Source organism: Mesocricetus auratus, unplaced genomic scaffold, assembly GCF_017639785.1.
Source record: "Mesocricetus auratus isolate SY011 unplaced genomic scaffold, BCM_Maur_2.0 Super-Scaffold_100003, whole genome shotgun sequence".
NCBI classification, from domain to species: Eukaryota; Metazoa; Chordata; class Mammalia; order Rodentia; family Cricetidae; genus Mesocricetus; species Mesocricetus auratus.
The window spans coordinates 57,235,070-57,249,466 of record NW_024429188.1 but is presented as its reverse complement, the minus strand read 5'-3'; the positions used below and the strand labels follow the sequence as shown (position 1 = coordinate 57,249,466).

Here is a 14,397-nt window from a genome sequence, read left to right as displayed (position 1 = left end):
ACAGATAGTGCTTGACAACATTTGTTTGCAGTACTGAATGCTTTTGATCAGTTGGGGTCAGTAAAATGACTTTTCCTCATTACTTTCCAATGCCATGTTTTCTATGTTTTTCAATAATATAGAACAAAGTCCTTTGTTAGTGGCAGGCACAGATTCAGAGGCACAACAGACACATAGATAGAGACAGATAAGACACACACAACACATAGGTCAGGCCAGTAATTACAAACTACACACAGAAGACACTAGGAGAAGCTTAAGTTCAAATTTTGGATTTCTCTTGGTGAAATTAGTTCAAGAAGTTGTTTATGTTTCATCCTTAATGTCACATTGACACATACTCTGAGGCTCTCTTTAATGTGTTAAGGGCTACAGCACAACATACATACAGAAAGGTAAACATATGGAACCACCCACATAGCAGCCACAGATCAAACACGGTTTCAATACATATGAGCCTTTCTCTGGCTCTCTTCCAATACATAGTTTATTTGTCAAAAGATGTGTCGTAGATAAACTTTTCTTGTTTTTGAACTTCATGTAGAGACTATATATTTGTTTGTAAAATATGTGCTACATGGGATTCTTTTATTGAACATAATATGTGAAAATCTCTTATGTTATTATGTATGGCACTGGTTTGTTTCTTTTTATTGAGAGAGAGAGAGAGAGAGAGAGAGAGAGAGAGAGAGAGAGAGAGAGAGATATTAAAATATTCCCTAATTTAGCTGTTCATTTCTGGTTCTGACATGCCTTTCTCACTAAGATTAACTATTAACATTATTAATAGCGTTTTACTCATACAAGATGTACAATACTGTATGTTTTAACCTCAAAAGGTAGTATAGATTGCCCTGGAACATGTTATGTAGCCCATATTGGCCATAAACTCTTGATTATTTTGCATGAGCATCCTGGGTGCTGGAATTAAAAGACTGCATCCCCATACTCAATTTGTCATCTATTCATGCACAACACATTCTGAAGTTTTTCTCATTAAATATTTTAATATGTACTTAAGTCATCCTTTTAAATATTTCAATAGTTAAAATTCCCTATTACCATACATAATTAGTATGTGTTTTTATCTTATACTTCTTCTTTCTGAGTAGTCATCAGGATTACTCAAACAAAAGCAAATTTTAACTTCTGTTCTTAGTCTATATCTGTCTCATCAGATTTCCACATGGCTGACAGATACATTCAAGAAGCAGTTGCTGACTACAACCTGCTCCAAATGACTGTGAGCCCTGGACTAGGTAAATGTTGATGTGGACCATTCCAGACAATGTGAATGCTCCCTGTCTCTTCAACTAGGTCAGTGAACCAGATGCATTTGATCAATGTTCCACTGCCTGAATTCCCTCCTTGCTTTTGACTGTCATTCCAAACTTCCTGGGTCCTAACAACAATATCCTAGTTTCAACAGGAAGCAATTACAGGAGCAAGGAGCAAGTATGTTGTGCTTGTCCTCCAACAGAGGAGAAACTCCCTGTCATAGGGGACTTGAGACAAAATAAATAACTTGTCTTCATTCTCATTTCCAGGTTCCTTTTAGATAGAAATTCTGTCAGCCATCATATGACCCTTTGCTCTTCTGCTTTGCTAATTACTATTGGCTCTTACATCATTGGTGCTTTAACAAAATTATAATTTCTGTCTGGGCACTATTAAACGGACGGTCATCAGATCCCAATATCAGCCTCTTGATCAATCTCAAGGATTTGAGATCGAGCCAAACTCAAGGGGGAAATGGGAGATCTAAATTTTCCCCATTTTACAAATGGACATAGATTTCAGGTTTTTAAGAACAAACAAGTTTTTTTTCCTACAAAGGGCCATTAGTTAACATTGCCCCTGTCAACAGAGACAAGGAGTGAAGCATATATGAGGACTTAGCCTGCCCTCCACAGTATCACAAGACTGTGATGAAAAAAGGAAAGTTCTGTAACCCCTTGAAACAGGCTCAGACTTGTCCCAGTATGCCCAAAGATGGAAAAACTAAAATCTCAGTCAATCAAAAATATATTAATATAACTAATTCTTGTTTAACTAATCATGCTTTAGATGATCTAACTGTTTCTGAAATTTCCCTAATTATGCTTAAAAGGACCTGCATGCCTTTGCCCCAGGTCACTATTTGTGCAAGTGGTCAAACCCCACATGTTGGAAGTTTCTATAAAGTAAATGCTCTTTGTCGTTGCATACTATATAAATCTGGGGTTTTCCTTCAGCATTTTCTCAGATCCTTAAAAATCTAAATATTTGTCATTATACTCTCAAATGAGTGCTGTCTTCACCCTCATCAGGGAAACTTATTTTTGCAACAGATGACTACCACTACAGAAAAAACACAATTAACTAAAACTCTGAATCATGGTGTGTGGTCCCAATTTACATAAGGCCTTGTTCTTTGTGTAGTTGCTGTAAGTGTATGCTTCTTCACCCACTATAAAAAGCCTTTCCCTGCTGGTTAAATAAATAAAAATGAAAGTAAATAAATGTATTTTATTTGAAGGTAACATTTAAGAGCATGGTTCTTATAACTGGATATATATTATTATTTGGAGAAATTTTGAGAAGTGAAAATGACCAAGTTTTATTTCATATTAATTGAATCTAAAATACCTGGGGATGGGGCTGATTATCAGTATTTTTTAAACTTCTCAGGTAATTGCTACATGAAATTGGGAAAGAAATCAGAATTTGGGAAAAAAGCTTAGGAAGAAAGTTTTATTAAGTCCTTTATGTGATACTTTCTTTCAAACTTTATGATTTTAGGGCCATTTCTTTAGAAACCCCTCACTTTTTCGATGACAAAAGCTTTATCCTTACAAATGATTGATTGAACTATTATCCTGTTTTTAAATCATTTTGCCCAGTACAGATGCAGAGGAAGGTTAGAGGCTTTTAGTTTCTGATCAGTAATTCTAGAAATACTGTGAGAGTATTTTCAATCAAGCTTTCTTAGTTTTCACTTTAGGTCAAGATGATGACTGATTGTTCAAATGCTATGACTTTTTGATAAGCTTTATTCATTTCTTACACACTTGTTCAAAAGAAAAAATTTCTTCTCTGCTTTCTGTGACAATTGTGCTTATTTCTATAACCAGACACTTAGTTCTATTGATACTTCTAAATGGCATTTCTTTCTACTTTCTTCAGTATCTAGCACATTCTAGAATTGGTTAGCATGCAAACTACTATATACTACTTTGTTTAGATTGGGTTTTTACTTTAAATTCTTTAAGGAACAGTAACAGACATATTAATAAGTAAACAAAAATAATCTCTAGCTATTTTTAGAACTACATTCAATGTATTTTTACTGGAGTGGCAATGATAAAAATGAATAGCTATAGAAAGCAGAATTTAATAATAAAACAGAAAGTTTAGGAAAAATATATACTATTAAAGTCTTTGATTTTTATATTTTATTCATCCTGAAGTACTTACTATAAGTAATATTGGACATATCATGTGTATTAGATCCAGTGGAATCAACAAGTAGAGTTATTCACTTTAATTGAATTAACATTGCATTTGTGGAGGTTTTTTTTGTTAGAAAAATCTATCTTAGTGCCTGAATTTGTCTATTACATAGCATTCTGACAGATCAACAGAGGTAAAGTTTCATTTCACATTTTTTATGCTCTGTGCCAAGATTGTTACTTTTCTGAAAGGAAAGAACTCCCTACAAAAGTGTTACCAAACACTGACTCATTGGTAATTATTTTTTTCTGCAGATACTGAAATGCTTATTAATGATTTTAACCCAAATTTCAGAGGAATATTTTTGGATAACATAGTTTTGAAGTAATCTCAACAATTAACAATGCTTGACTCACAAGTAATGTAAAGGTGGATCATACATGTACACTGTTAGCCAAATTAAGAGCAAGTAGTTATCTATGAACACACAAACTAGCATGTGTATGTTATCTGCTAAATCTACAATCTTTACAACATTTTCTGGGTTGCACACATTTTCAAAGAAAATAGAAATGTTCTAGAACCCATTTAACTATGCAAGTAATGAGCTTTCATATGAAGGTAATTTGGAAGTGATTATTTAGCTGTAAAATTTAGTGCTAAGAGAGATAACAATTAAAAAACCTAACCAAGTTAAGGAAACTTACTCCCAGGTATTCATATACTCAATTAAACTCTGGCTTTTAGAATAATATCAATATTTAGTAGAATCTATCAGTGTAATAACAGTTTTTTCAGTGAAGCTAGATTGAATTCCATTGTATATTAGAAGCAAAGAATATTATCAATTTTGATAACAGATAAACCTAACTTTGAACTGCAATTAAATAAAATGTGATTAACCTGAAATTTTTAGTTCTAATTTATTTATATCAAAATATTCAAATCAATCATATTTTCAATTTGTCAATAAAATTATGAAAATTATTTTTATATTTTCTTTAAGTAATTATGTGATATCTTAAATTTTGATTGTTGTCTCCCAAGAGTCTAATATATTTACTAGCTGGGCCTTTTCATAAAAAATTAATGGCAGTTTGCCTATGTCAATGAGTTATGCCTCCCATAGTGACTGATCATAGAAGCCACCCAATATTTCTTAAATAGGCGAATGAAAGGAAGGAACTTAGAAATTAATTTCCCCAATTTGAAACATAAGAACATTTTAAAATTTTGATTGATTACTTTGCTACTAGGTTTGCTATTAATTCTCACTGTAAATATATTTCCATGAAGGATATAAACTAGACATTGTATAAAAAAGAATTAAGCACAAGATTGAAAAAGAATACTTAAAACTATTTATTTCTAGTGGACATTAGAAATTCCTAAAGAAATGATTAAAACCTATTACAATTAATATTTAAATTGATGTTACAATATAAAATAAACACACAAAATTAATTCTGCTTCTATATTACAATAAATACTCTTAAATAACTCTTTAATAACTCTTAAATAACTGACCTTTCTATTTTCATTGTCTAATATTAATTGACTTATTTTTATTTACTAATTTATCTTTATCTAATACCCTTGTGTATGAAAAGTCATGGAGATAATTTGGGGCTCATATGGATATTATCTTCCTTTAGGGAATTTACTTCTGATTGTATTCATCAATGTAGAGGCAGTTTGGATTAATACAATGAATGATAACACTGATTAAGAGCTAACCTTTGATATTTGTGTCAGTTTTTTATGATTTATCAAGTATGTAGCCAATTTCAGCTCCTCTCTAGAAGCTTGACTAGCCAACAATATCCATTTTGTCCCACACAGTTATATAAGGAAAACGAAAACCCTGGTCAAACCTTAGGTTCTCCTTAAACAATTTCTTTGCTTCTTAAGTTATCTGACATCTTTTATGGAATGGATAAACATCTTGTAAGGTCAAAGGAGCACCAAAATTAGGATATATCCTTCTTATTTTCACTTATCTATGAGATTTCAGACTATAAAGTTGACAACAAACAAGCGTTTTACTTTTTGTTTCCTCTAGCAGTTCTAGTTTTCTTTGTCAGATAGCCCACTAAGTGTATCAGTATGATTTTGCAGCATAATTTTGAAATTTTCCAAGGGACATAAAAATTTCTGTGATCCTTTTACCACAATAAAACAAAATATCGTAGTAAGTCAAGTTAAGAAGAGGATCTCTAGAAACCTGAATCCTCTCTGCATATTAATAGAGATAATAATTACGGGAGAGAAGTCTCAGTGGCTAAGAGTGCATAATGTTCTTGAAGAGTACCTGAGTTGATTTTCCAACACCTGCACCACATAGTACACAAACAGCTATAACCAAGTATAGCTCTTGCCTCCATGACTACTGACTGGCATTTACATTTACAGACACACATGTATCCATAATTGAAAACAATTAATTCAAAAATAGAGTAATTAGTTGTCTACACTTAATTATCCAGACAAGTTTATAAGGATAAGTAGATTGAACAGTATTTGTGAAACACTGGATATCATGAAAGTATGAGCTGTAATTATTGATTTTATTCATGTGTAACCAACCTTCAAACTAATTTTTGAGAAATAACAAATCATATAAAAACAATACCAGTGATGATATTAACTTCACACACACACACACACACACACACACACACACACACACACACACACACACCCGGTCTCACCACACTATTTAAGATGGCTTCGAACTCTTGGACTCAAGTGTCCCTTTTGCCTCAGTCTGCCAAACAACTGGATCCATAAGAAGAGATCCTCATATCCAAACTACCATCAAATGTTTATGAGGCCACTTACTATGTATGAAGTTAACAATCCTAATATAAAAGGATGTAGGATAACACTTGTCCTTGGGAGGCTTAAACTTCAGTTAACATATCATATAAACATTAAATTTAAATAATTTTGCTTGTTTAAATATCATTATTTTGTTAAACTTTAAATAACTCTATTTGTCTTTTATCTTTTATGTATCCTAGAATGTTTACACACAAGACAAAAATTCAAATTAGCATGAAATTAAAATAACCTAACAAAGCATAGAATGCTAATTTCTTGTCTAGCTTCCAAAAATAAAATTTTAATTTATTAGCTAATCTTTACTTCATTTTGATCTGTATTGAATACTGCCTGCCATCTATGTGATTTTAGTGGCTAATGGAAGCATAAGAGCTATAAAAAGAGAAGTTGCCTTGTTTGGTGGACTACTGGAGAGATGCATGGATGAATGGGAAGTTTATACAAATGAATTATAGCATGAATGAATACATGAATAAATGAATCAATTATTCCATAAAAAAGAAACTGTATTTGGATGAGAGAAGCTATGGGAGTACATCCTTGTACATACATACATATAAGTAGTATGATGAAGAGCTTATCACTGAGTGAAATAAACATAAAAAATTTAAAGAACATGAGCAAAACATTTTGATGGTAATGTAAGGGGCATACACATACATAAATTTGAACCAGAATAATTAAAACAAACTGTATAAAATTTTTGTTAGGTTAAAGGTTGAGTATGTTAACTTTTAATAATTCATTTCTCTTAACTTACTATACTAATAATGGATATATCATGGATTATATTATCCAAAAGTAGACGAACCTTGAGAATTAAAAAAGGATTGCATTTGTTATTCATTTTTGAACAGAAATGAAAAATATTTGAGATAATTTAAGATATCATGGCTAAATATAAATATATATAAACATATAGAGTATGTGGAGATAGATATTTTATGACTCACTCATACTCAATACTAGATTATTCAGTTTTTACGATCCTTACTAGAGAAAAGTGAACATCTGAAGGATTTTAAAACAATTCAGCAACGATGGTCAATTTTAATACAATGGAAAAGGGATTTGAAGTGACAGCTCCACTTGGTCACTGAATATGTCGAAACATGAGGGTAAAGAAAAGACAGGTTGCATGAGTGTTAGTGAAAATATACTGGACTTGATAAATAAATGCATAGGAATATGAATGGAGAACAGCACAACAAAACTATGTCTTACCTGTTCAGAATAATGTTTCAGTAATGTGATGTGTTTAATGAGATGATTTTTCAGACTGGAAAATTCTGACATGCAATCAAATGGTGGCCTGCCAGGGAAGGGTGACAAAGAGATTCCATCAATCTGAGTTTCTTTGAATACATGTCTTTATTCCTTAGGAAATTGAAACTTATACTTTAAAACACAAAGCATTTTAGACAAAAAGTGCAAATAGCAAAATTATAGAACATCACAGTACGATTATCAAGCATGTAACAAATTTAAGTAGACATTAACAAAAGTGATATTTTTATGATCTAAAAGGGGGTAAAGATGTTAAGAACACAATTTGTTATAATTATTCCCATGTTTAAATTATTGTAAAGAGAAAGTTAATAGGTTTATCTTCTAATATTTACTTTCCCTTATTTATTATACAAATGATTGATTATATAAAAAAACTAAATAGCAAAAAGCTAAATATAAACTAACTATATTATCCACAGATAGATGAATCTGAAAATAAAAAACTGATCTTATTGGTATTCATTTTTAACATAAATGAAAGGAGTACTTAATATAAATTAAGATATCATAGCTAAAGGAAAATTGGGATCCCAGATATAAAACATAGCATTTAACCTTCTGCTATTGGGAGGCCTGAAAGAAATAAAAGAAAAATATATGGCTTTGTGGGGAAATTATCCATCTGAATAATGGGTATAAGGTGAGGTGAAACTCCCCTTGTAGATACAAGGACTTGTATTCAAAATGCCTGCAATTGTCTTTGAAAAATGGACAATAATTTTTAATTTGTTTACATAAAACAAATCATAAAGTATTATAGTTCTGAATTCGTAAATATTCCCACCATTGACCTTAAAATTTTCTTTATAAATCAAAAGGAAAAAGAAAATTTATAGCTTCCTCCAAATTTTTAAATTACAATGACTGGCATTTGAATAAATGCCATTTTTGAGACCTACTTCTAAGGACTGTAGCATGAGTAAAGACTCTTAAAAAGATATAATAGTTAACTAGATCTATAATTAAGCTTATAAACTCAAGTGGTAGAAATATTTTGTGAGGATCTATAAGACCATCATCTACAACTCTGTCAATGGTCAAATGTCGTCCAAATTCTTTGGTCATTTTTATCCCACTTATTTTTAGAGTCAAACTTTTCAATAAATGGAACAACATCCATAATTCTACTATACCTCTTAATTTTCACCACAAACACAGTCATTTCACATTTACTTAAAAATATAAGTTAGGATAATTATATTTTGACAAGTGGTCCTCAATTACTATATGCTACCCAAAAATGAATTTTTTTTATTTTTCTCCCTTAAATCAGTAGAAATACTTGCATTTTAAATGACAAATGGAATACAACATTATGACATGAGCATCACCAATATGTTCTATGGTTTCCATTTGTTGTCATAACAAAAAACTTTTAAAAGATCAAAACTTCTACAATAAGATTTAAATTATACCTTGTTACCAGTAACATAATATTAAGATGATGTTCTATCTTATAAACTTGTAGTGCGTATAAAATCATTCTTTCATACATTCAAGGTCACTGGAAATATTTGAAGTAACTTATTATTAAAGGCCAAATATTTTATAACCCGGCTTAAATTCTGGTTTTTTTTGAAGTGTGAGTGTAATTTGATCTCTAAAAAGAACTAAAGGGGAATCTTCATTTAAAAATCACTACTTTTCTTGAATGAATTGTAAAAGTCAGATGGTAAAATATTTAAAAGGAACAATGTAACTATCTTGTACATTCAAGGGAGATAATCATGGCATAAATAAAATGTCTCTAAACATATTTGAAAGGATGCATGAAAACCAATCCATTCCACACCTAAGATTTCTGAGAAGAAATAAAGGGGAAATACAACTGTGTCATGCGTTTTACTATCAGATATTAGGAATTACCTTTCCAGAATGTTTAATATCTTGCTGGCAATATTAACCAGGTCAAGGGTAGCTGTAAGAACTCTATGAGGTGGCTGTTCACTAGTGCCATGGAGACTACGTGCCAATCTTCTTTCCGATATTGTTACAAAAACACGATCAATAGCACGCTCAAGTTGTTCACTTTCTTTTCCAAATCTGGTAGGCATCTTTCTGATATTCTGAAATTAAAGTGGGAGTTTGGACACAAGAAATGAAGATGTGTTTTTCTAGAGCATTATAAAAATGGAATAGGTCCAGTTATCAACATCATTTTGCCAAAATAATATATGAAACATACAAAACTATCATCAAGAAATTTTCAATCTTTAGACATTTTTCTAGCAATAGTCTTATCACTCAAGGAAGCCATCAAAAAAAAGAATGAATGCAAAAATGTTTTATAATGTTACAAAAATTAAACTATAATTAACACTTAATATTTATTATACTGATTTAGTATATATAATTCACCCCTGAAAATGTATAATCTGTTGAGGCGATATGCCTCAACAATATTTTATACTTTAGATAGCTTTGGTACATATGTAAGATATAGGAAATGGGATACTTACTTTCCATTTATGCTAAAGCACTAGTAATTCTGTGTAGAATATTATAAGAGCATAATTTAAACATACACAGACTAAATATTCTTAACTGAGTTTTTGGTACTTATATGTATCAAATAAAAATGATGTGCATTAACATGTATACACATACTGTCATTCATTACATTTTTATCCAGAGCCTCATCCAACAGCTTTCAGAAATAAGCAGAAAGTTGTAATAATGGCTCACATGGCCTTCACTTTAGGAAACATAACTTTAATTTCCATATATAATGTCCAAGAAATAATAAGTGATTTACTAAGAGCTGAGAAGATAGGTTTAGAAAGAAATTTCCTTTTAGTCTTTGAAAGTCGAGGGACCAGGGATCTTTTATTATTTAAGAAACAAATTTTCTAGATATAAAGCGTTAACATGTATTTCCTTCCACCTATACTTCCTTAATTTACTTCATCAAAAGCCTATGTCTAGCTGGGCAGTGGTAGCTCATGCATCTAATACCAGCAGTCGATGGATCTTGGATCTCTGTGAGTTTGAGGCCAGCCTGGTCTACAAAGTGAGTTTCAGGACAGCCAGGGCTGCTATACAGAGAAACCCTGTCTTGAAAAACCAAAGGGGAATAGAAGCCAATTCCTAAGGAGGCCATAGGTCTTAGATAGAAATATGCAGATTTTTCTAATTCAACATGTAGTTAAACTAAATTATAAATATTTGTATCTATAGTCTAGTGATGCTTTCAGCCTTAGTCAGTCAGAGAAGCTTCTTGTTGCAGTTGGTGGTTATTAATGGAGAGACCCACAACTGGTCAAAACACTGAAAACATGAGAATAAATGACTGTTGGCTGTTCAGATGTAGAAGAGACACCATTCTACTTTTAGGTGAAACTATTTTTTCTTCTCCTTTCATGTTCATTGATTTTCTTCTGTTTACTTTTGCCTTATCTATTTTTGCCACTGATCTAATACTAATAACTAACCCCATGCTTATTTCCTTTTAATTCATATCCTTAATAATTATTATCTTTGGGGGTGTGTTTCTGATACAGGGTTTCTCTGTGTAGCCCTAGCTATCCTGGAACTCACTTTGTAGACCAGGCTGGCCTAGAAATCATAAGACATCAGGCCACCTCTGCCTTCTGAGTGCTGAGATTAAAGGTGTGTGCCACCACCACCTGGCATAACTATTATCTTAATACCCATCATATAATAGGTGTTCTTCTATCTCCCCAAAGTCACTCAAGTTCAAAGGGCATTGTTTAAAATTATCAATTGTTGGTGTTTTGGAACTAGTATTCTTCTGTGGTGCTGAAAATTGAGACCAACACCAAGAGAATGTGGGATTAGTTTACTTTTATTAAGCAACATCCACAGTCAAGTAGAGAACAAGTTTACCTTAGCCCTATTAGAGTCTAATCCCACATAAATTTTAAACAATTCAATTGAAAGAATATGGGTCAGTAAAATAGAAAAACAAAAGATTACAGCCACTAACCTATTCTCAAATACACACATTCCAATGAAGAAACATGAAAAAAATCAAGACAACATGACCCCTCTAGAAACTATCAATTTCACAAAAAAGTGTATTTCAAATAGAGTATTAGATGAAGCCATTAAGATTTCAAAAGAATGATTACTATAATAGGACATGAACAAACTCCTGAATAAATTTAAGTAGTCGTATCTATATGGAAAGCCTATGCACCACACTATCCCAGAAATACATACCCAATACTACAAATGTGGCACTTTCATCTTACATTTTACCAACAGCAGTCTAAGTTCCACTCAATAGGAATTCATGCCTGGTGCTGTAAATCTCACCAACTATCCTTGACTAGAGAGGTCACAGAAGCTAGAAGAGAACCTTCTACTTCCATTTTAATAAACCAGTAAGATTCCTAATTGTACTCTAAATACCAATCTTTATATCCACAGATTAGTTTTGACCACTTATCAATAAGATATCTTTTCCCAGTAGACTCAGGCTTCTGCAGAGGTCCCCAACAGGTGAAAAAGAAAAGAATAAGTGATCATGGAGTGCTGGCAGAATTAAGGGTACAGATCAGCTGACCTGAGAATGTTAATATTTTATTGTATAGGTGGGCCCAGTATAATTAGCATAAGCCTTTAAAGGCAACATCAGAAAGCAAAAAATAGTTCACAAAATTGTTATAACTGAAAAAGACACTGGGGAAGTTAAAAGTTTTGGGTGTTTTGTTATTGGTGGTGTTTTTTTTGTTTTCTTTTTTATTTTTTGTTTTTTCAAGACAGGGTTTCTCTGTGGCTTTGGAGGCTGTCCTGGAACTAACTCTGTAGACCAGACTGGTCTCGAACACACAGAGATCCACCTGCATCTGCCTCCTGAGTTCTGGGACTAAAGGCATGCGCCACCACCTAGAAGTTAAAAGTTTAGAGAAACTTAAGCTATTTCTGCCTTCTAAGATGAAAGAACAAAGCTAAGAGGCAAATAATGTGGGCATCCTGCAGGATCTGAAAATGGTTTCCACTGACAATCAACAAGGAAAATGGACTCATTTCTATAATTCCAACAAGGCAATAATTCTCTCATAGAACTTGGCATATGCATTACAGAACTCTAAGTAATTTAGTAAACAGCATTAGACAATATACTTGGAGATACTTGTTTCCAGGTTACTACTGAGATAGACTCTTTGCCATCATTTCGATATGCCAATCCCCTCTACCCTAAACTCTACATTTCTTCTTCATTCTTTAGCTACCTTGACAGTTCTAAATTCCATAATATTTGGAGGTTAATTCCTTTTATAAGAATATATTAAAAGTTTCCCAGAGAGAGGTGTTATATAATGCCATGAAAAACCAATACTAAACACACCATCCAACATAGAATTCTTTGCTTCCGGCAGAGATATTGGCAGAATAATTTTAATAATTACTTCTTTTCTATACTGATTTCCTCTGTATGACTAATGTTGTCTACCACCTTAATATACTTAGTAACACCCAGCACTAGCTACAGATTCTTATTTAAGAAATGAAACTAATAACTTCCTAACAAACTACTAAAGTTGACTTTTATTGGTTTGCTAGAGGCAAACTGTTAAATTATAATGAGTTCTACAAACTATTTCTTACATTATTAAAAATAAAACTCGAGGTCAGGGGAGATACTTCAGTTAGTAGCATATTTTCCTTATAAACACAAGGGCTTGAATTCTAGCCCCAAAATGCACATTAAAAGTAAAATCTTGGTGTGTGGCATGCTCTTAAAATCTCAGAGCTGGGGAGGTAGAGACAGGTGGAGCTCAAAAGGCATACAGGTCAGCCACTTTAGCCTGCTTGATAAATTGCAGGCATATAAGAGCCCTTGTTCTAATGAAAAGGGTTTTGTACTTGAGAGATGGCACCTGGGGTTATTCTCAGGAATCCTCATGCATGCACACATATGTACCATGCATCTGCATATATATGAACACACATACACACACAAGCATAAACAAAAAAGTAATTAAATACATTCTACAAAAAGATAATATAACATTATCAAAACCAACCACTTCTTTATTGTTTTAACATACTTAGCTATTTGTTGTTTCTGAGATATTTTCATCTGCTGTACTAATATAATGGTATGCTATTCTACTTCACTTTCTAAGTCTATGAGTAGGTAGTTTAAATTCAGCCATAGAAGTATTTATATGGAATTTAAAAGGATGACAAGTTAAATATTATTTTGTTAGTTGTTTAGGTTCATGAAAATAATCAATATTAATGACAAATTTAACTTCAAAATATGACATTTTGATCTATTATGAATAGTATACAAGATAAAGCATTATTCTGAATTTTAAAAATTCATTTGAGTAAAAATGTAATTCACATTATTGAGTGAATTTTTATCACATGTATAAATAACTTCATTTTTGCTTATTAATTGGAACAAAAGCTCATTAAAATTTCTGATGAAATTACATTGATTAGCTGTAAGCACAGTTAGCTACATTAGGTCAAAATTAATGAGAAACATTCCCACAGTATCAGTTGGGTATATGTATTTACAGTAAATAATACTGTATATTTCATTATTATTTGTAACAATTATACTATACTCACTTAATGCTATTATTGTATACAATATTTGTCAGTTGTCTACACATCACACATAAACACTGTGCATGCTTTTTACAGATGTGCAATTCTTAAACTACAACCAATGCAACACTGCTTTATACATTAACTCTTCATTTATTTTCTTATAATTGAGTAGGTATGTGTGTATAAGTCAGAGGTTTGTCACATTTTATTCTTAGACAGGGATTCTTACCCAAGTGGAAGTTCAACATTTTGACTACACTGGCTGGCTGGCAAGTGAGTTCCTGAGCCATCTTCCCA

The 14,397-nt window shown here is 32.0% G+C and overlaps 1 protein-coding gene across 5 annotated transcripts in view; it reads right to left on the bottom strand.

Annotated features, from left to right (window-relative positions):
- Window positions 1–14,397, bottom strand: part of LOC101831433 — a 317,754-nt gene that overhangs the window by 217,812 nt on the left and 85,545 nt on the right. For all 5 annotated transcript variants that reach the window (XM_040744340.1, XM_040744339.1, XM_040744342.1 and 2 more), the window contains 2 exons: window positions 9,433–9,632; window positions 7,501–7,588 (listed from right to left, as the gene is read on the bottom strand). In XM_040744340.1, coding sequence (XP_040600274.1) covers window positions 7,501–7,588; window positions 9,433–9,632 — 288 coding nt within the window. The remainder of the gene's footprint in view (window positions 1–7,500; window positions 7,589–9,432; window positions 9,633–14,397) is intronic.